We start from the raw sequence: 23,434 nt of genomic DNA, 5'->3' as shown, positions 1-23,434 counted from the left end.
TGGAGGGATATGGGCTGGTTACTGGCAGGTGGGACTAGATTGGGATGATATATCTGGTATACATGGATAAGTTAGACCAAAAGGTCTATTTCTGTGCTGTACATCTCTATGACTCTGTGTCTTTACCCCAACCCCCACACATCCAGGCCTTGTTGTCTCATGGTCTGCTATCACACACTTCCCATTGTTAGCCACGATCATCCCCATTAGCAGCAGCTATTTATTCTCAGAGGCTGACCATTGTCCACTCCTTTGTCTAGTCATGATTCGGAGATGACGGTGTCGGACTGAGGTGTAAAAAGTTAAAAATCACACAACGCCAGGTTATAGTCCAACAGGTTTAATTGGAAGCACACTAGCTTTCGGAGCGACGCTCCGGTGACTATCACCTGATGAAGGAGCGTCGCTCCGAAAGCTAGTGTGCTTCCAATTAAACCTGTTGGACTATAACCTGGCGTTGTGTGATTTTTAACTTTGTCTATCCAACTGTTGTTCCCTCTCTTTGGGCTCTGCCTCCACCTATAATTTACTCCTTACCCCCTGTCTTCTGCATAAAAACACCCTTTTTCTAGCTGCCATTAGTTCTGAAGAAGGATCACTGGACCCAAAACATTAACACTGATTTCTCTCCATGGATGCTGCCAGGTCTGCTGAGTCTTTCCAGCAATTTCTGCTTTTGCTTCTGATTTCCAGCTTCCACAGTTCTTTTGTTTTCTTTTTTAAAATGGTGGAATTTTTCATTGGGATAGAAAGTGAAGCAGTCCAATCCAAAACTATGGTCCTTAATCTAAACAAAGGAAATTATGAAGGTATGAGGAGTAAGTTCACTGTAATAGACTGGGTAACTTTGTGAAAAGGCATGACAGTGGATAGGTAATGGTTAATATTTAGGGAATAAATGTGCGCATTGCAGCACTCGCACATTCTTTTCAGGTGAAATAACATCAGGAAAAGTTGTCAAACCATGCTTAACAAAAGTAGTTGAGGAAAACATTTGATCAAAGAGGAGCCATATAAAAGTTGTTTGATAAAGTAGCAAGCTTGAGAGCTGGACCAGTTTAGAATTCAGCAAAAGAGGAACAAGAAGGGAAAATGCACGAGGGTAAACTTGGAAGGAACATGAAAGTGGACTGCAAGTAAATGAAATGAAAAAAGAATTATTGAAGACAACTATACATCCCTTTCAGTTTGAAACTGAAGAATTGATAATGGAGAACAAGGAAACTGCATGTAACCTTATCGCATGGGTGTTATGGTGGCTCAGTGGTTAGCATTGCTTCCTCATAGTGTCAGGGACCCAGGTTCAATTCCAGCCTCAGGTGACTGACTCTGTGGAGGTAGTGTGTTCTCCCCATGTCTGATGGATTCCCTCTAGGTTCTCTGATATCCTCCCACAGTCCAATGATGTGCAGATTAGGTAATTTGCTTAATATCCAGGGAATTGCAGACTAGTTAGATTAGCCATGTGATATAGGGGGGTACAGGGATTGAGGGCTGGGGTGAGGGTGTTGTGTGGAATGTTCTTTGTGGAGGGTTGGTGTGGGCATGATGGGTTGAATGGCCTGATTCCACACTATAGGGAGTGCAGGAATTAAACAACTACTTTTGTTCTGTGTCAGAAGACACAAAAAGCTTTCCAGAAATGCTAGGAAAGCAGGTGTCGTTTGGGAAGGAGGAAATTAACATTAGTTTTTTTAAAATGTTGGTAAACCCTAGGGGTGGCCATGGAAATAGTGGATGCTTTGGTTGTCACTGTCAAAAATTTTTTTAAGTACTGACATGGTTCCAGCAGATTGGAGGGTAGCAGTTAACTGCCAAATCTCACAGTGACAGTCCACTACACTTACACAAAGAAACAACAGTAGCAAACATAATCCCACTGTATAAAAATGCAGAGGGGGAATCAAACCTACAGTTGCAGACTGGCTAGTCTAATATCAGTAGTGGCAAAAATGCTGGGGTCTATGATAGGTATGTGATAATAGAACATATAAAAATACTTAAAGTCAACATAGATCTATGGAATACACCCCAGTCCAACATCGGCATCTCCAAATAATAGATCAATGGAAGAGAAATAATATTTGATAAACTTGAATTTTTTTTTGAGGACATAACTAATAGAATAGATGAGGGAAGGACCAGTGGATGTGCTGATTTGGAATTTTTAGAAAGCCTTGTTAAAATCCCACATTGTGCAAAATGAAAGACATGGGATCAGTGGAAATATACTGGCATGGATTGAGAACTGGTTAGCAGACTGGAAATAGAGAGCAGAAATAAATGAGCCATTTTCAGAGAGGAAGCCAGTGATAGTGGGGCTACTGCAGGGATGAAAGCTCGCACCTCAGCCATTTACAATATTTTCCCTCATCCAAATTTGCTGGTGACACAACTGGGTGGGAGAGACAGTGGTGACGATGATGTCAGGATGATTTAGACAAGTTGAGAGAGTGGGCAAATATATTGCAGATGCAGCACAACATGCATAAATGTGAACTTGTTCATTTTGTTAGGTGAAACAAAACGGCAGAGTGTAAATTAAAATAGATAGAAAAGTTGCGTTACAAAAAAAGGGAGCTGGTATCACTTGTTCACTGAAAGTAAGCAGGCAGGTGCAGCGAGCAATTAGGAAGCCAAATGGTATGTTGGGTCTTCATTGCAAGTGGGTTTGAGTACAAGAGCAAGGAAGTCTCACTGCAGCTGTACAAAGTCTTTCCTAGAATACCTGGTGTACCTTTTGGTCTCCTTATCAAAGGAAAGATATAAAATATTCCCTGTAAGTTAAACGACTGCTCGAGGTCCTGTTCAAACCATTGCAAAGGTAGCCACACTTGCACATTGCTGACATGTGTAGACTTTGGAGGGCAATGAATAAAGAAATTAGTGGCAATGTAGCTTGAATGCAGCACAAGCACTCCTGTTTGATTCCCGAGACGGCAAGTTTGTTTTGTAAAGAGAGATTGAGTTGACTGGGCATGTATTTACTGGCATTTAGGAGAATAAGAAGGGGCCTCGATGAAATATAAAGAAGTCTGACAGGATTGCACAGATCGGATGCAGGGATTAAGTTTCCCTGACTGGGGAGTCATGGTCTCAGAATATTTGGTAGGCATTTTGGACTGAGATGAGGAATTTCTTCATTCAGAGAGAGACTGGTAAGGCTGTGGAATTATCTATCAAAGAAAGGTGTGAAGGCCAAGTCACTAGATATATTTAAAATAAAAAATAGATAGAGTTGTCAAGGAGTATGGGGAGAGATTTGAAGTTTGGTATTGAGATAGAGATCATCCATGATCCCATTAGATGGTAGAGCAGGTTCAAATGGGCTGAACAGCTCACTCCTGCTTCTATTTTCATTCCTGCGACTGACATAGATGCTATTGTTTCTCTGCTGCTGAGTCAAGTCACAGAGGCTCTGCCTCTGCTCCCAAAAGTAAATCCTCAGATGTTCCTGCCCTCTTTCCTTCTCTTTACAAAATTGCTGTCTCCACACTCTCTTGTGGTCTTCATGAAGTTGTCCTTCCTATGCTTTCTACCTATGAATCTGCTGTCTTCATGCTCACTCTTTCTGTCTTTGTGAAACTGCTGTCCCTGCTCTCTCTTCTTCTCTTTCATGCTTTGAATAAAGAGGTACAATCCTAAAACTAGAGCTGGGCCTTTTAGAGCTGATGTCTGGAGGCACTTCTGATGCAAAAGTGGAGTGGAAATTTCAAAGCCCCTCCAAAAGGCTGTTATGGCGCAACTGAAAATGCCAAAATAAATTGATGGTTTTACCCTCACCAAAGTATATTAATGTTTGAGAACCAATGCAGACAAATGAAATTAAAATATCAAATTGGTCACATTACTGAAACAGATTTTCTGATCGTTATTTCATTACCATTTGTGGGAGCTTGCTGTGTATAAAATTTCCTACATTGCAACAGTGACTACACTTTGAAAATATTTCATTGGCTGTAAAGCACAGAAGTTGTGAGACATGCTTTATAAAATTGTAAGTGTTTTTATTCTGAATGGCAGAAAATGCTCCAGGCTTCTGAATTACCTACCCTTCTTCCTACATTTAGAGGGAAACTTTAGAAATCAAATACCAAAATGTATTCTTGGCATTTAACCCTCGCACTGTTTATTTGCTTATTTTTACAATTAAAAAAATACTGGATATAAATTTTAAAATATTTTTGAGGGTTACCAATGTGTTTGACTTCAGTAACTTCAGTGGAAGAGCGCATGGTGTCCAGACCAAAACACCACAGAACCATATAGGACAGGAAAGGTTCATCTTACGTGAGCAGGCAGTCCCTTGTTCCTTCTGCATAGACCTGCACATTTCTTCCTTCTAAGTTTTTTACCCTATTACTTTTGAAAGTTACTGCTGAATCTACTTCCACTAGTATGATAGGCAACACACTGAGATCACAGTAACTCTGGATTCTGCATCCTAATTCTGTGGTTTCTGGTTACTGACCCTCCTGTCTGTGACCCTCCTTTATTAATCTCATCAAAATCCTTCATAGTTTGTCACCTTTAAATCAACATTTTAGTACTGGGTGCAGTATTTGTTATGTTAAAAAGGCTATAATAGTTACACATAGGATATCACCTGTATTTTTGGATCTTCCCAGCAACATTTCAGGTTGTAAGAATGCCAATTCTTGACACTCTAATACCCACTTCCTCAAAGCCTGTATAAAAAGGAAAGTAATGTGTGCTTTAAAATGAATATAAACATGCCTCAAGTTAAAACTATCCTCGAGGAGAAAGTGAGGACTGCAGATGCTGGAGATCAGAGCTGAAAATGTGTTGCTGGAAAAGCGCAGCAGGTCAGGCAGCATCCAAGGAGCAGGAGAATCGACGTTTTGGGCATGAGCCCTTCTTCAGGAATGAGGAAAGTGTGTCCAGCAGGCTAAGATAAAAGGTAGGGAGGAGGGACTTGGGGGAGGGGCATTGGAAATGCGATAGGTGGAAGGAGGTCAAGGTGAGGGTGATAGGCCGGAGTGGGGGTGGGGGCGGAGAGGTTAGGAAGAAGATTGCAGGTTAGGAAGGTGGTGCTGAGTTCGAGGGATTTGACTGAGACAAGGTGGGGGGGAGGGGAAATGAGGAAACTGGAGAAATCTGAGTTCATCCCTTGTGGTTGGAGGGTTCCTAGGCAGAAGTTGAGGCGTTCTTCCTCCAACCGTCGTGTTGCTATGGTCTGTTGATGGAGGAGTCCAAGGACCTACATGTCCTTGGTGGAGTGGGAGGGGGAGTTGAAGTGTTGAGCCACGGGATGGTTGGGTTGGTTGGTCTGGGTGTCCCAGAGGTGTTCTCTGAAACATTCCGCAAGTAGGCGGCCTGTCTCCCCAATATAGAGGAGGCCACATTGGGTGCAGCGGATGCAATAAATGATGTGCGTGGAGGTGCAGGTGAATTTGTGGTGGATATGGAAGGATCCCTTGGGGCCTTGGAGGGATATATTTCCCTCCCCTCCCCTATCAGCGTTCCGAAAAGACCACTCCCTCTGTGACTCCCTCGTCAGATCCACACCCCCCACCAACCCAACCTCCACTCCCGGCACCTTCCCCTGCAATCGCAAGAAATGCAAATCTTGCGCCCACACCTGCCCCCCTTACTTCCCTCCAAGGCCCCAAGGGATCCTTCCATATCCGCCACAAATTCATCTGCACCTCCACACACATCATTTATTGCATCCGCTGCACCCAATGTGGCCTCCTCTATATTGGGGAGACAGGCCGCCTACTTGCGGAACGTTTCAGAGAACACCTTTGGGACACCCGGACCAAACAACCCAACCACCCCGTGGCTCAAAACTTCAACTCCCCCTCCCACTCCATCAAGGACATGCAGGTCCTTGGACTCCTCCATCGCCAGACCATAGCAACACAACGGTTGGAGGAAGAAGGCCTCATCTTCTGCCTAGGAACCCTCCAACCACAAGGGATGAACTCAGATTTCTCCAGTTTCCTCATTTCCCCTCCCCCCACCTTGTCTCAGTCAAATCCCTCGAACTCAGCACCGTCTTCCTAACCTGCAATCTTCTTCCTGACCTCTGCGCCCCCACCCCCACTCCGGCCTATCACCCTCACCTTGACCTCCTTCCACCTATCACATATCCAACTCCCCTCCCCCAAGTCCCTCCTCCCTACCTTTTATCTTAGCCTGCTGGACACACTTTCTTCATTCCTGAAGAAGGGCTCATGCCCGAAACATCGATTCTCCTGCTCCTTGGATGCTGCCTGACCTGCTGCGCTTTTCCAGCAACACATTTTCAGCTAAAGACTATCCTCTTCAACATTAGATTTTAATTTGAATGCATTTTACAACTGGCAGTATGTAATTTCACACAAGACATTTTTGCTTTGCAGAGTAAATATAAGAACTAGAGGAATAGGCTGTGTGGACTCTTGGTCCTGTTCCATAGTTTAATTAGATCACAGCTAACCTCTATTTGAACTCCCATTTATCTGCCTTGGCTAGATTAATTATATTACTTTTGTTAGTTAAAGTAATGAAGGCATTTGATCCTTTAGTTCCCTCTCATATAATGAATCCTTAAGTATTTAGAGTCATACAGATATAGAGCACGGAAACAGACCCTTCGGTCCAATTCATCCATGCTGACCTGATATTCTAACCTAATCTAGTCCCATTTGCCAGCACTTGGCCCATATCCCTCTAAACCCTTCCTATTCATTTACCCATCCAGGTGCCTTTTAAATGTTGTAATTGTACCAGCCTCCACCATTTCCTCTGGCAGCTCATTCCATAAACGCACAACCCTCAGCGTGAAACGTTGCCCCTTAGGTCCCTTTATATCTTTTTCCTCTCACCCTAAACCTATGCCCTCTAGTTCTGGAGTCCCCCACCCCAGGGAAAAGACTTTCTCTATTTATCCTATTCATGCCCTTCATGATTTTATAAACCTCTATAAGGTCACCCCTCAGCCTCTGATGCTCCAGGGAAAACAGCCCCAGCCTATTCAGCCTCTTCCTGTAGTTCAAATCCTCCAAGCCTGGCAACAACCTTGTAAATCTTTTCTGAACCCTTTCAAGTTTCACAAGATCCTTTTGATAGGAAGGAGGAGACCAGAATTGCACACAATATTCCAAAAGTGGATAAGTCCTGCTAAGATTTGCTTTTCCAAAATGCAGCACCTCACATTTATCTAAATTAAACTCCATCTGCCACTCCTCAGCCCACTGGCCCATTTGATCAAGATGCTTTAGTACTAAGGTAACCTTCTTCACTGTCCACTACACCTCCAATTTTGTTGTCATCTGCAAACTTACTAACTGTACCTCTTATGCTCACATTCAAATCATTTATATAAATGATAAAAAGTAGTGGACCCAACACCGATCCTTGTGGCACTCCACTGGTCACAGGCCTCCAGTCTGAAAAACAACCCTCCGCGCCAATCCTCTGACTTCTACCTTTGATCCAGTTCTGTATCCAAATCGTTAGTTCTCCCTGTATTCCGTGAGATCGATCCTTGCTAACCAGTCTACCATGAGGAACCTTGTTGAATGCCTTACTGAAGTCCATATAGATCACGCTTACTGCTCTCTCCGATCAATCCTCTTCGTTACTTCTTCAAAGAACTCAATCAAGTTTGTGAGACATGATTTCCCACGCACAAAGCCATGTTGACTATCCCTAATCAGTCCATGCCTTTCCAAATACATGTAAATCCTATCCCTCAGGATTCCCTCCAACAACTGGTGGACTTGTTGGGCCGAAGGGCCTGTTTCCACACTGTTAGTAATCTAATCTAATCTAAAACTTGCCCAACACCGACGTCAGGCTCACCAGTCTATAGTTCCCTGGCTTTTCCTTACTACCTTTCTTAAATAGTGGTACCATGTTAGCCAACCTCCAGGCTTCTGGCACCTCATTTGTGACTATTGATGATACAAATGTCTCAACAAGGGGCTCAGCAATCAGTTCCCTAGCTTCCCACAGAGTTCGCGGGTCACACCTGATCAGGTCCTAGGCATTTATCCACTTTTATGCATTTCAAGACATCTAGCACCACCTCCTCTGTATTATGGACATTTTTCAAGATGTCACTATCTATTTCCCCACACTCTATATCTTCCATTTCCTTCTCTACAGTAAACACGGATGCAAAATACTCGTTTATTATCTCCCACATCTCCTGCAGCTCCACACATAGGCTGCCTTGCTGATCTTTGGGGGGCCTTATTCTCTTCCTAGTTACCTTTTGTCCTTAAATGTACTTGTAAAAACCCTTTGGATTCTCCTTAACCCTATTTGCCAAAGCTATCTCATGTCCCCTTTTTGCCCTCCTGATTTCACTCGTAAGTATACTCCTTTTGCCTTTATACTCTTTTAAGGATTCACGTGATCTCTCCTGTCTATTCCTGACAAATGCTTCCTTCTTTTCCTTAAAGAAAACCTCAATATCTCTCGTCATCCAGCATTCCCTACACCTACCAGCCTTTCCTTTCACCCAAACAGGGATGTACTGTCTGTGGACTCTCGTTATCTCATTTCAAGGACATAGTTGATAATTTGAGTGAGGTATGAACTGCTTTTCAGAGCAGAAAAGGCAAAGGAGAAATTTTCTGGAGTTTTTAAAAACATGATGTATTCATATAAAGGAAACATATAGTCATTGCTTTCGACGGCTGCAAGTTTGATAACCAGAGTTCACGGATTTAAGGATAGTAAAAATGACCAAAGTTTCATTTTAATGCAATGAGTGGTTAGGATTTGGAATACACTGTTTGTTTACATGGTAGAAATAGCTTCTCAATAGTAACTTTCCAAAAAGAAATTGGATAAACATTTGAAACAGAAAAGTTGCAGATAGACAGGTAAAAGGACCAGGGGTTGGGTTTAACAGAGTTGATTTTTCAAAGAACTGCCAGAGGAAGTGATGATGGCTGGTACAGTTATAACATTTAAAATACATCTGGATGGGTACATGGATAGGAAGGGTTTAGAGGGATATGTGCTGAGTGCTGGCAAATGGGACTAGATTAATTTAGGGTATCTGGTTTGCATGGACAAGACGGACCAAAGAGTCTGTTTCCATGCTGTACAACTCCATGACTCTATAAGAGACTGCACAAACCTGATGAGGCAAATGGTCACTGTCAGTGCTGTACTATTTGATGATTTTATTCTGTATTGTCTAAAATGACAAGGGAGAAAAACATCTGTGTAGGCCAGGCGAAATGGAAGATTTGTAGGATCATACTTGTGGTAAGTGACCATGAGAAGCAACGTGAACAGGCAAGTGTCAAAACAATTCTTTGTTTGACAATTAAATAGCAAATTTTGAAAAGGAAACCAGGTAAAACAGCTCATTTTCAAGGCTTTCATGAAAATCACAACTGTGGAACCTATTTTGGTGAAACTAGTTCTGTCTTTTGAATCTATTAATTGATAAAGACTGCATATAATGACAGCACAAGTCTCAACCACAGTGGCAATGTGTACCAGCAAAGTTCCCTAAATCATGTATCCTACTTCTATTCAGACTTCTTCAGTTTCAGTCATAGGCTTTGCTTGCTATAGTGGATGAGACTCCTGTTTGAATAAACTGTTTGCTGTAAGTCCTGCCTATCCTGCTCCACTGGCTCCCACATTCATTCTCACTCCATTCCATTAATAAATGCATTTCTTAGGAATGTGACTCAAAAGGCAGCTTACATCTGCAAGTGCTCTGGTTCTGACAAACAGGATAGTTTTGGTTTGTAGATTGTTTTCATATTCCTCTTTCAGAATACTCTTCACTTCAGTCAGCTTGGGATTTTCATTGCTTGGATCAGCATCAATTTCCAACAGTTGCTGTTTCTTATCTAAGGGACAAAGTAAAACATAGGATTCAACAAATGTGGCAAAAATCAACAATGAACGGGAACAGTGCACAATTAAAGCATAAATAAAATTCCAACCACAACTTACACTTACATAGCACCTTTAACATTGCAACATGTCCCAAGCTCTTCACAGGACTGTTATCAAACACTATCTGATAGTGAGCCAACTAAAGAGATATTAGGCTAAATGTCCAAATGTTTGTTCAAGAGGTAGATTTTAAGAGGCATCGTAAAAGGAGGAGAGAAAGACAGGAGAGATTTGGACAGAGCTTAGGGCAAAAGCTGCTGAATGTATTGCTCCCCATGGTGGAGTGATGCAAGTTGGGGACTGCAAGGGCCACAACAGCAGGAATACATAGATCTTGGATGATTTTAGTGATAGGTGAGGTTACAGAGAATAGAAGTGATGAGGCCTCGGAGGAATTAGGAAACACGAGTAAGAATGTTAAAGCCAAGGCTGACTTTAGGATTAATGCCAATAAAAATCAAATAACCCACCTTGCTCAGTTAAAACATGCAGGGTCCAAACAAAAACAGTTCTTCTGAAGCTATGTGAAAATGAAAGATCTAAAGCTTGATTGATAATGCAAATTTTTTTTTTACCTTCAAATAACGCAGTAAGCTTTTGTTCTGTCTCATCATATCCACCCTCCTTCACATTATTAAAAAAATCCTCCAGATAGTCAATAGCATCTTTGGTCCGGGCATCATCATTGATAATCAAAGCATCATTGTATTTCTACAGGCAGAGAGAGGTTAAAACTGAATTAATAAAGGAGCAGAATTAACTATGAAATGAAACTACAAAGTAAACAGGGAATTTATGTATGGCTATCAGGAAATAAATAGAAAAGGATTGCATCTTTTGAATCCATATCATAATGAATAATTCTAAATTACTCCAAGAAGAAAGTGAGGACAGCAGATGCTGGAGATCAGAATCGAAACGTGTGGCTTTGGAAAAGCAGAACAGGTCAGGTAGCATCCGAGGAGCAGAAGCATTGACATTTCGGACATAAGCCCTTCATCAGGAATGCTCCAAAACGTCAATGCTCCTGCTCCTTGGATGCTGCCTGACCTGTTGCACTTTTCCAGCACCCCACTTTTTGGCTTTAATTACTCCAAGACTTATTACACGGTGAGGGGAAGTTAACAGGAACACCTTGTTTATAGGTCTTGGAATCCACTCATGTTCCATACTTATGGCCTCTATATGTGGGTTAGTGCTCATTCATGATTGCATTCCTCTCTGGAGGCAAGGGTTCATTCTACCTGTGTATCTTATGAGGGAGCATACACTCATTTAGAGACGGATGATGTCTACTACCCCGTTATCATCTAAACTCTGATTCACAGCACATTTCTCTTGTTGGAATTGAAGATTTAAGAACTGATTGCAGTTATCGCAAAGTCTGCTAAAGAATTGCATACTCATTCAGTGGAGCATATGAAACAAAGACACTGAAGGCTGAATGATGATGGGTGGGCAAGAAGCATTCATATCTGGAAGGTTCTCAAACTGGTCATGGCAGAACTCATTGTATAGGTCTTCAATACATAATCAGGAAGAAAGCCTCAGAAACTGCCTTTACTTAGCACCATACAGTATTAGAACTCAATGTGAATATGTGCTGATTTTTCTCAACGTTGAGAACAGAACAATGTTGTCATTCTTGAATATAGGAGCAGCAGAGGTTGCAAAGCATTAAAATACTTGATAGTAGTGACTTTTATCATACAACAGGAAAGGCAAAAAAAAATGCATTTGTTTTGTGCAAAAAGAGGGACTGTCTGCCTTTGCATCAGTGCAAAGCCTACGTTACCATCACTTGGGAGCAGGTAGTAACTGTTTGGCTGACTTGTTACACCCCAAATTGCATTCTCCAGCATGGTAAAAGTGAGGTTCCTCCTGTTCAGCATCATCATCATCTTCCTCAGAAAACTGTTGCTGCTGTCCCAGCTCCTCAGCATCCATGAGATCCCCACTTTATTTTCTCCCATTGTAAAGAGCACATTATGCCATAGTAATATGAAACCCTTATAGAACCGTAGAAAATAGAAGTAGCAGATGACCACCTCAGCCCTCTGAGCCTCCTCCACCACTGATTATGATCATGTCTGATCATTCAACTCAATAGCTGGTTACTGCTTTAGCCCCATTCTCTTTGATCTTTGTAGCCCCAAGTACTTTTTCCAACTAGTTCTTAATCGTACAATGTTTTGGCCTCAACTGGTTTCCATGGTGATGAATTCCACAGACGCACTCTCTGGATGAGGAAACTTCTCAGTGTCATACAGGAAACAGACTCTTTAGTTCAACTCGTTCATGCTGACCAGGTTTCCTAAATCGAATTAGCCCCATTTGCTTGAGTTGTGGCCCTTGGCCCTCTAAACCTTTTCTATCATGTACCTGTCCAAAAGTCTTTTAAATGCTGTAATTGTAATCGCCTCTATCACTTCCTCTGGCAGTTCACTCCATACATGCACCACCCTGTATGTAAAAAAGTTGCCCCTCAGGTCCCTTTTAAATTTATGTAAATAATTTACATTGTATGCTTAGACTATGACGCTGATTCTGGATTCCCTTGCCATTGAGAACACCTTTCCTGCAACTATACTGACCAGTCCTGTTATAATTTTACAGGGACTCCCTCACATTCTTCTGATCCAAGTGAATTTAATTCTAATCAATACAACCTCTCCTCAAATGTCAATCTTGCCATAGTGTAGTAAATCAGTCTGGTAAACCTTTTCTGTACTTCCTTCTATAGCAAGAACAGCTTTTCTCAGATAAAGACAGAAAAACAGTGCACAACATTCCAAATGTTGTCTCACGGAGGTCCTGTGTAACTGCAGCAAGACACCCCAGCTCCTGCACTCAAATCCACCTGCTTTGAAGGCCAACATACCATTTGCCTTCTTTACCGTTTGTGGCAACTGCATGCTTGCTTTCAGTAACTGGTATACAAAGACACCCAGATCTCACTGCACATTCTCTTCTCTCAGTTTATAGCTGTTCAGATAATAACGTGACTTCCTGTTTTTGCTACTTAGTGAATAACCCATTTATTTAGATTTATTTAATATTTAACGTACCTAAGTACAGTGAAAAGTGTTGTTTTGTGTGTTAAATGTAAAGTTTTACTACGTTCTAGCACCATCTTTGAACACGGAATTATATAGCATGATCTTATTACAACAGTTTTACTATTTTAGGTTCAAAAGTTCATCTTTTCTATTTCCTTTTCAGTTGGCTTCTCCTACTCTGCTCCTCCAGTCACACAGTCTCAACCTCTGACTGATCTCTGCGTGGCTTCCTGACTGACTTAATAGTCATCCTGGATTGGTCTGACTTGACCTGTAGGATTAACCATGGCCAAATTCTGATCGCACTAAGCACTCATCTGACTGTGGCCAATCCCTTGGACTGAGATTGTGCAATGACCGTGGTGCCACTGACTGACTAACCATTGTCCCTCTTTGCTTGATAAGAACTACTCCTCTTAGGCTTTCAGACGTGGCCAGTCATTTGGAGCTCATGTGGTGTTTGGAGCTGAAGGTGCAGACATATGGTGTAGGTGTGACATTGACACAGCATGATGTCATACACCAACATGTTGACCCTCTTGACTGTTCAATGCCAGCAACCATGCCAAGCTGCCTGGCACTGCATCTGTGCTGAAAGGCAAGGCAAAACAGAGATGCTGCTAACGTAGAAATCTGAATGAAGTGGTAATGTGCTAAGGGGTAAGGAGAAGATGATGTAATCATTCAAGTAAGTAAAATTGAGTGAGCTTCAAGGAAGCTAGAAGCACAGATGCACACTGTGCTGATGAACAATGTGGGTGCGTGTCCCTGTGCAAAGCCACGTGGCAGCAGCATTGCAATGCAAAGTGTTAGTGAGCTCCAAAGTGCAATTGTTAAGTACTACAATGTATTCCGAGTTAACCCAAGTTATGCTATGAAAATGAGACTTATGTTTTGCTGCAGTCGACTTTCATGGACAGGGGATACATTCAGTCACTGCCCACAGGGCATGCCCAGAGATGTTGGGGAATGTTGGCCAAGATACAGGCCTGGAGAAGAAACTGGTGAGCTACTGCCATCAGCTGATTGTTCCGACTTCCAACTCGCGTTGGTCTAGTTGCTCACTGGTACCTGGGAGAATTGTAAATTGCTTAGAAAAGAGGTAAGGTTAGCTAATGCATGCATATTGGGTCCCTACCATTTGCTTTGGAAGTTTCAATGGCTAGGGTGAGAATCACAAGGGGAAAAGCTCATTTCTTTTCTCAGCGTCAAGAATCTCATTTATTTATTCTTGCTGCATTTTCCCAAATTCTACCGGTGTCCATGCTGATCAAAGGCTGGGAATTTTTCACCCAATAACTGATTCTTGCTCCACAGCTGCTGTTGGACTTGCTGTGTTTTTTCAGTAATTTCTATTTCAGATTTCTAGCAACTGCATTTTGTTTTGCTTTTATTTTAAATATATGACCCAAAGCCTACATCTTGAAAAGTTGAAGGCAGAAGACAAACTGGCTATAGCGGGTTATCAAACTTGATGAACTGAGCAGCAGTAAACTACGTATCCAAATATTTCAGTGCCATTAGGTGTTAACTTTTATATCTAGAATGAATATATAAATATATGGACTATATAAATAATAAGCTTTGCCCTTCAGTTCAAAATCAGAAAATTGTTGAGTTTGAAACCAAATTAGCTGGAAACTGATTTCTCACAGACACGGCTGAAGCCCTATTGCTGGCACAGACAAACTCCCTCACCCGTAAGTGTTCGGTGTAAGTGAAAAGTGCCCGACAGATTCGTCTTTCTTCTTCTATATCGTCCATTTGGAGAACTTTGCACTTTTTCTGCACTTCAACGATCCACTGCTCATACTTCTGTGTCCCACGGCTTCGATTCTGGATGTGTGAAAGGTTATCTGTAATGACAAAATAAAGTGGCACGGTGGCACAGTGGTTAGCACTGCTGCCTCACAGCGCCAGAGACCCGGGTTCAATTCCCACCTCAGGCAACTGTTTGTGTGGAGTTTGCGCATTCTCCCAGTGTCTGCGTGGGTTTCGTCCGGGTGCTCCGGCTTCCTCCCACAGTCCAAAAATGTGCAGGTCAGGTGAATTGGCGATGCTAAATTGCCCGCATTGTTAGGTGAAGGGGTAAATGTAGGGGTATGGGTCTGGGTGGGTTGCTCTTTGGAGGATCGGTGTGGACTTGTTGGGCCAAAGGGCCTGTTTCCACACTGTAAGTAATTAATTTAATCTAAAGCTTCACTGCACTGCTGAATGCCACTTCTTAACAGCAGCACCTGTGATTCAGGCGGAATAAGATGTGTGTTAAAAGGCTACACCATTATAGAAGAATATCAGGGCAAAACAGCATGCAAATGGCATAATTCATAATGTAGTAACAGATTTCCTCCATATGTATCAGTATCCAAATATATTTGGAACAATAGGTAGGAAAAAATAAATCAAAATTTTCAAAACCAATCACTGCCTATTGGCACTAACAGGCCAGATCAAATACTCTCTGCCAATGTAAAAACATCTCATTAAATTGCAATTTACCAATGTTGTAATTGCTCCTGGCCATTGCCTCAATTTGAGCCATCATCTGAGAGATAATGTCTGCAAATGGATCCTTTGGACGCCTGGTAGTTTGACGAGTATCTATCAAAGAACAACAAAAACATAAGAATCTAAGTTTGCCAGTACATTTCAGGGTACAGTGACCTTAACGGTTAAAAGCAAAGCAATGTAAACCTCAGCTATTGACCCTTTTTCCCTTGTCCAGATTTGCTTGATTTCTTCACAGAAACATAGAATTAATCCCCATTTCCCGTTCACTATGCCAATAAGTTTCTGTTTACTTTTTGCAACTAGTATATATATTTGCATACTTTCATTAGTAGCAGTATCTGTAAACAGCAATGGCCCACCTCATTTGTCAGCTTGAGTTGTCCAGCTTTGTGAAAAAAACTCGAATCAAAGGCCAGGAATTTTATCTGAGCAGATTTCACCAGTGCTGTAACCTTGTGTAAATATTATATAAACCTCAATGTGATAATGATGCTGTTTGAATTGGAACATCCTTAATTCTACCAAAATTGAGGCCAGATATTCATCATATTCTACTTTGTTTTGCATACATCAAATGAGACATTTATTTGAATCAATTTCTTGCATTTATTGTCCAAGCAGCTTTTTTTCTAATAACTTTAATAACAGATTCTAAAATTAAACAATGCTGTACACTTTCACAGCACAAAAACAGGCCTTTTGGCCCAAGTGGTTAATGCTGGTTATGTGCTGCATATGGACCATTTGCTATTTTACAAGTCTTTCCATCTGTTTTCTCCCTTATGCATTTATCGAACTTCCCCTTAAATATTTCAATATAGTTTAATTCAATCACTCCACTGGATAGCAAATTTCACATTTTCTGCATTCTCTGGGTGAAGATGTTTGTTCTGAATTCTTTACTGGACCTATTAGTGGCCAGTTATTGCACAGCCATCAGGAATGTGATACTAAGAATGATGGCACTTGCCGCACTGGCAGGAATACTGTGCAGGCACGGTTTGCACATCTGCATGAGGGCATTTTGGGGATATCAGAAGACAGAGCTGAAAATGTGTTGCTGGAAAAGCGCAGCAGGTCAGGCAGCATCCAAGGAGCAGGAGAATTGACATTTCGGGCATGAACCCTTCTTCAGGAATGAGGAAAGTGTGTCCAGCAGGCTAAGATAAAAGGTAGGGAGGAGGGACTTGGGGGAGGGGCGTTGGAAATGTGATAGGTGGAAGGAGGTCAAGGTGAGGGTGATAGGCCGGAGTGGGGGTGGGGGCGCAGAGGTCAGGAAGAAGATTGCAGGTTAGGAAGGCGGTGCTGAGTTCGAGGGATTTGACTGAGACAAGGTGGGGGGAGGGGAAATGAGGAAACTGGAGAAATCTGAGTTCATCCCTTGTGGTTGGAGGGTTCCTAGGCGGAAGATGAGGCGCTCTTCCTCCAACCGTCGTGTTGCTATGGTCTGGCGATGGAGGAGTCCAAGGACCTGCATGTCCTTGATGGAGTGGGAGGGGGAGTTGAAGTGTTGAGCCACGGGGTGGTTGGGTTGGTTGGTCCGGGTGTCCCAGAGGTGTTCTCTGAAACGTTCCGCAAGTAAGCAGCCTGTCTCCCCAATATAGAGGAGGCCACATCGGGTGCAGCGGATGCAGTAAATGATGTGTGTGGAGGTGCAGGTGAATTTGTGGTGGATATGGAAGGATCCCTTGGGGCCAACCCAAGCATCCCATGGCTTAACACTTCAACTCCCCCTCCCACTCCATCAAGGACATTCAGGTCCTTGGACTCCTCCATCAACAGACCATAGCAACATGACGGTTGGAGGAAGAGCGCCTCATCTTCCGCCTAGGAACCCTCCAACCACAAGGGATGAACTTAGATTTCTCCAGTTTCCTCATTTCCCCTCCCCCACCTTGTCTCAGTCCCAACCCTCGAACTCAGCACCTCCTTCCTAATCTGCAATCTTCTTACTGACCTCTCCGGCCCCACCCCCACTCTGGCCTTTCATTCTCACATTGACCTCCTTCCACCTATCGCATTTCCAACGCCTCTCCCCCAAGTCCCTCCTCCCTATCTGTTATCTTAGCCTGCTGGACACACTTTCCTCATTCCTGAAGAAGGCCCGAAACATCGATTCTCCTGCTCCTTGGATGCTGCCTGACCTGCTACGCTTTTCCAGCAACACATTTTCAGCTCTGATCTCCAGCATCTGCAGTCCTCACTTTCTCCTCGAAGATATCAGAAGACAGTCTTGAATGAAATTACAGGCAACATTATTCACAATTACACCTCTGATTCCTGAACTCCCCCACAGGTGGAAATGCCTCCTTCACATTTACCTTATCAAGCATAATCTTTCGTAATCTTTAAAGATGCCCTTTTCATAATTTTAAAATCCTATTGGACATACAGGAAAAATAAATTCATTTCCAGCAGTTTTGGGAAAATCATTTGGCATGAGGCAAAGCTAAAATTTCAATGCTACACTTTAACCCGCTGGGATAATAATGCAGTTAGAAGTCTTACATTTTTTTGGAACAAAGACATATTTGTTCAATTCTACCACATTCTTCTGCACAGTTGATAAGGATTCAGCATCAAGATTGGCACAAATTTGGAGAATATAATTCACTGCATCATTGAGTGAGCTAGCATCACCAACTCCAAGTGATGCTGTCAATCCAACAATCTATTAAGAAGCAAAAAAAAAAATTTCATGTTACATAAAGGTGTGATCACAAGCAAGTCCAGCATTTTTTTCCTCCCTCATTAAAACTTCTGTAAGACATATTGAATTTGTTTTATTTTCCCCCTAGATGAGCCACGGAAAGGTGGTGGTTGAGTACATCAGGGATTCCATTTATGGAGGAGAAGTTGTTTGCAAACTGGTGTTCTTGGCTCTGATATCATTTTCTGAAAATGGCCTCTGAGACAGCACATTGTTTCCAACACCCAGCAGTAAAGTTGTTGCTGGTCTGTGGTTTCTTAAAGATAAAGAAAGCAACTCAATCTCAACTTAATCTGATACTCAGCATTGACAAGAACTGAGGCAAGTAGACAAAAGGAGAAATGGAACTCCATCATGAGGGATAAGGTTAGATTATGAATAGATTAACCATTAAATCAGAGTTACCTGCTTATAAATAACTACACAGCACGGGAAAGGGAGGCAAGAGAGGAGAACTAAAGGGATGGTCTGAATTTAAAGAACTGGACACAATATTCCAGGCAAGACCTAAACAGAATTTTATTGATGGTTTAACATAACTTCTTAACTTCTCTAACAAAAACAGGAATTGCTGGAGGAACTCAGCAGGTCTGCCAGCATCTGTGGAGAAAAACAGAGTTAATATTTCAGGGTCACTCGACATGCAATGTTAACTCTGGAGGTGATCTGAATAAAAAAAAGAATTGCTGGAGGAAGTCAGCAGATCTGGTAGCATCTGGAGGGAAAACGGAGTTAATATTTCAATTCTGAGGAAGGGTCACTGGACATATAATGTTAACTCCGTTTTCCATCCAGATGCTACCAGATCTACTGAGTTTCTCCAGCAATTCTGTTTTTTTTTATTCAGATCACCTCCGCAGTTCTTTGCTTTATTCTATTCTCTCCTCACTTCTGTATTCTACACCCTCACTTATAAAGCTGAGGACCCCATTACATAAATCAGGCAAAGGAACAGGAAAGCCAGAGGTTTAACCTGAGGTAAACTGCTCGTCTTTGGGCCCAACTTGAGATCAATGTACGTCTTCATTAAAACATTGTATGGGTGGTTTTTCGTTGTGTTGTGACATTCATCAAAAATCAACAGTGTGAAGAGAGACAAGGATGGAATTCGTTCATCTTTGAGACAATTCAGCAGAATTTGTGGTGTCAGGACAATGATATCATTTCTCTCAACCAACATTTGCACTGGAGAACTGTCCACTTTATCAGCACACAGTCCGCACACCTTGTAGCTGGAAGATGAAGGCAAATGGAAATTAGTCTCACCCAAGAAATAACCTGCGATCACTGCACAGCCATTAATGTGAACATTTAAAGTATGGACAAAACGTGTTACGCTGGTAAAGCACAGCAGGTCAGGCAACATTTGAGGAGCAGGACAGTCAACATTCTGGGCATAACCCCTTCATCAGGAATGTTGTCTGAAATGTCAACTCTCCTGCTCCTCGGATGCTGCCCGACCTGCTATGCTTTTCCTGCGCCACACTTTTTGATACTGAGCTCCATCATCTGCAGTTTTCACTTTCTCCTTTTGTGGCTTCAATCAATCAATTAAAATAAGGTGAATTTATTTAGCTTTTTTCAAAACCTCAGGATTTTCTAGAGGACATCACAGAAAATTAAGTACTTTTCGAACTGTGGTCACTGCTGTAGGAAATGTGGCTCTCAAATTGCATGAAGCAAACTGACACAGATCATATTTTTAATGATGTTGCTTGTGGGATAAAGGTCAGCTGGAACACAAGAGAACAGTGCTGTCTGTGGGATCTCTTATATTCACCCAAGGGGACAGATAACACCTTGATCTAAAAGCTCCATTTGAAACATGCCACCTTGAACAGTGCAACACCCTCTCGCTTCTGCTCTGGGAGAGTCAGGCTAGATTGCTGTGCTCAAGTTTCTAGAATAAGACTTGAACTCCAAACCTTTTGATTCAGAATCAGCAGGAATCGAGTGCCTATCTGCTGAACAGATCCATATTTATGACGCTGCAATCTAAATTTTAATTCCTGATTCCCCAGGTTAAAGCTGAAAGATTGATGGGAGCCTGATCTCTTTCTTTGGACTTCTGACCTTAAGATCACTAAAAATTTCTGAATTACCTCTCATAGGTAATAAAAACTTCAAAGCTGAAAAAAAAAATGTGGTTAGGTGACATGGAGTTATTGTGAGCCATTTTGGGCACTACAGCTTAGGAAGGTTCCATAGGCCTCAGAGGGAGCTCAGTGTAGATTTACAGGAATGATAGTATAGCATTTGGAGTCCATCACAATAAAGGTTGCATTCCTTGAATTTAAAAGACTAAGAGGTAATGATTAAAATTTAAGCTGTTAAGAGGGACAGATTTAGTTGACAGAAACCATGGAGTTTGAGGATGAAGAGGAACAGCATAAAATTTGGAGCTGGACCTTTAAGAAATGAAAACAGGAAACATTTCTACACAAAGTGATGCAATTTTGGACTTATTCTGCACATTTGAAAACTGAGATTGAATGATTTTTATTATTGATATGTTTTAAGGGATATGAAGAAAAATTGGTATTTGGAGTTCAGTTGCAGAATAGCAATGATCTCATTGAATGGCTCCAGAAGCATGATGGACTAAACAATCCCCTCCTGGTCCTATGTTCCAGTAGATGGACAGAGTAAGTATGGAGTCAATGCTTCCGCTTGTGGGAGAAACCAAAATGAGGGGCCAGAAAAACAAAATAATTACCAATAAAAAACACAGGGAAATTGCTTGATTCAGTGAAGGGTGAATGAATTGGTAACTCGGGAAATAGTTGACAAATACTTTCAAAAGATGAGAAAATAGAATAGGAAGATGTGCAGAAATGGAATGGGAGGAACTTCGCATGGACTACACGATTGGTCATCAATCTGAAACAACATTTTCTCTTCACATGTGCTCCCTGTCCTACTACATAACTCTAGCATTTTCTGATTTTATTTCAAATTTACAACACCTGCAGTATTTTGCTTTTATATTACAGATCACTTAGGTTGAATGGCTTGTGTCTGTACTGCGCATTCTAAGCTATACTGTGCGAACATAACTGAAGTTTAGCACACTGCCAAAAGGAATTTCTGAAATGATAGCAAAATCCTGAAACTTATGTTGCTTCTACAAAGGGCTGAGAAGTTGTCATTTCTGGGTGTACCTGGTTTGCTCGAAGTGTTTCTTGAACAAGTTGTATTGTTGTTCATAGACAGGAACTGTGGTAGCCATGAAGACAACTTTCCTTTTCACACCTTTAGGTGCTTTGTTGAGGTGATCCTCACTGATATAGAGGGCAACTATGGTTTTTCCACATCCTTTGAATAGAAATGCATTTGATGATAATGGCACTTTTGATACCATGGCAAAGTGTACTGCCATTCAATACAGATATGAGCATTTGGATAATAGTATAGTTATTCCCTAATATCCAGAGGCAAATGAGGCAGGTTCATCTTCACAATGTTAAGAGGGAAGTTAAGAAGAAAGTTCACAAATATTGCCTGATTCTGTGATTAAATTATTTCACTAGAAATTAGAAGCTGGTTCTAATGTTTCAGAGAGTTTGAGATCAAATCCAAACTGGATAGTTAGATACTTTGAGAAAGTACATCTTTTTTCTCTGCCATTATCCGAGTAGTTAATGAACAACATCAATAATTCAGGCCCTAACACAGATCCTTGGTGACAACACTGATCACATCCTGCCAAATTAAGTATCTACCCATTATCCCTACTTTCTATTATGTTACCCAACCAACTTCCCAGCCATGTCAAGAACTTGCCCCCATATCTATTCCTGATGAAGGGCTTTTGCCCGAAACATCGATTTTCCTGCTCCTCGGATGCTGCCTGACCTGCTGTGCTTTTCCAGCACCACTCTGATCTAAACTCTGTTTTCCAGCATCTGCAGTCCTCACTTTTGCTCAGTTCTGTGGGTGTCTACCTTAGTTAACAGTCTCTTTATGAGGCTTTATTAAATGTGTTCTGGAGATCATTTAAACAACATGGCACATAGGAAAATAGTTGTGGCGACTGGAGATCAGTCATATCAGCTCCAGGACATCTCTGCAGGAGTTCCTCAGAGTAGTGTTCTAGGCCCAACCATCTTCACCTACTTCATCAATGAACTTCCCTCCATCATAAGGTCAGAAATGGGGATATTCACCAATGACTGCACAATGTTCAGCACCATTCATGATTTCTCTGATACTGAAGGCAGTCCATGTTCAAATGCAGCTAGATCTGGATAATATCCAGGCTATGGCTGACAAGTAGCAAGTAACATTCACACCACACAAATGCCAGGCAATGACCATCTCCAGTCAGAAATTATCTCACCACTGCCTCTTGACATTCAATGATGTGTGACCAGCACTGAATGCCCTACTTCAACATCCTGGGGATTACTATTGACCAGAAAAGCACTGGACTTACCACATAAACACAGTGGTGCTACAGCAGGTCAGAGCCTGACTCACCTCCTGACTCTCCAAAAATTGTCCACCGTCTACCAAGGCACAAGTCTGGAATGTGATGGAATACTCCCCACGTGGCTAGATGGGCACAGCTCCAACAACACTCAAGAAGCTTGACACCATCCCGGTCAAAGCAGCCCATTTGACTGGCACCACATCCACAAGCATCCACTCCCTCCACCAATGACTCTCAGTAGCAGCAGTATGTACTTTCTGCAAGGTACACTGCAGAAATTCACCAAAGATCCTTAGGCAACACCTTCCAATTCCACAACCACTTCTACCTAAAGGGCAAGTGCAGCAGATATATGAGAACACATCATGTGCAAGTTTCCCTCCAAGCCACTCACCATCCTGACTGGAAATATAGCACTGTTCCTTCACTGTAGCTGGGTCAAGATCCTTGAATTCACTCCCTAAGGGTGATATAGGTAAACTTACAGCACCCAGACTGCAGAAGTTTAAGAAGTCAACTCACCATTACCCTATGAAGGGCAACTAGGGACAGATAATAAATGCTGGCCAGTTAGCAATGTCCATGTCCCATGAATGAATGAAAGAAAATGCAGATATTCCCCTGTTCACTACCTTAGTGACCTCTTCAAAAAGTTCAATGAGGTGTGTAAGACATGACCTATCTGTCATAAATCCATGCTGGATCTCCCTGATTAATTGTAAATTTGAGGTGTTCAGTTACCTCATCCTTGATTATAGACTCCAACAATTTCCCCACAGACCTTAAGGTTAGGATTAGGTCTATAATTCTCTGGTTTTCATCTTTTGCTCTCCTTAAAAA

General features: G+C 42.0%; 1 protein-coding gene across 2 annotated transcripts in view; it reads right to left on the bottom strand.

Annotated features, from left to right (window-relative positions):
• Positions 1–23,434, bottom strand: part of rigi (RNA sensor RIG-I) — a 56,508-nt gene that overhangs the window by 11,840 nt on the left and 21,234 nt on the right. For both annotated transcript variants that reach the window (XM_072588128.1, XM_072588129.1), the window contains exons 7-14: positions 21,324–21,477; positions 19,136–19,394; positions 17,961–18,123; positions 15,441–15,542; positions 14,640–14,797; positions 10,458–10,593; positions 9,685–9,833; positions 4,607–4,688 (exon numbers count right to left, since the gene is read on the bottom strand). In XM_072588128.1, coding sequence (XP_072444229.1) covers positions 4,607–4,688; positions 9,685–9,833; positions 10,458–10,593; positions 14,640–14,797; positions 15,441–15,542; positions 17,961–18,123; positions 19,136–19,394; positions 21,324–21,477 — 1,203 coding nt within the window. The remainder of the gene's footprint in view (positions 1–4,606; positions 4,689–9,684; positions 9,834–10,457; positions 10,594–14,639; positions 14,798–15,440; positions 15,543–17,960; positions 18,124–19,135; positions 19,395–21,323; positions 21,478–23,434) is intronic.

This window comes from Chiloscyllium punctatum, chromosome 2, assembly GCF_047496795.1.
Source record: "Chiloscyllium punctatum isolate Juve2018m chromosome 2, sChiPun1.3, whole genome shotgun sequence".
NCBI lineage: Eukaryota > Metazoa > Chordata > Chondrichthyes > Orectolobiformes > Hemiscylliidae > Chiloscyllium > Chiloscyllium punctatum.
This window is presented reverse-complemented; position numbering and strand designations above follow the sequence as displayed.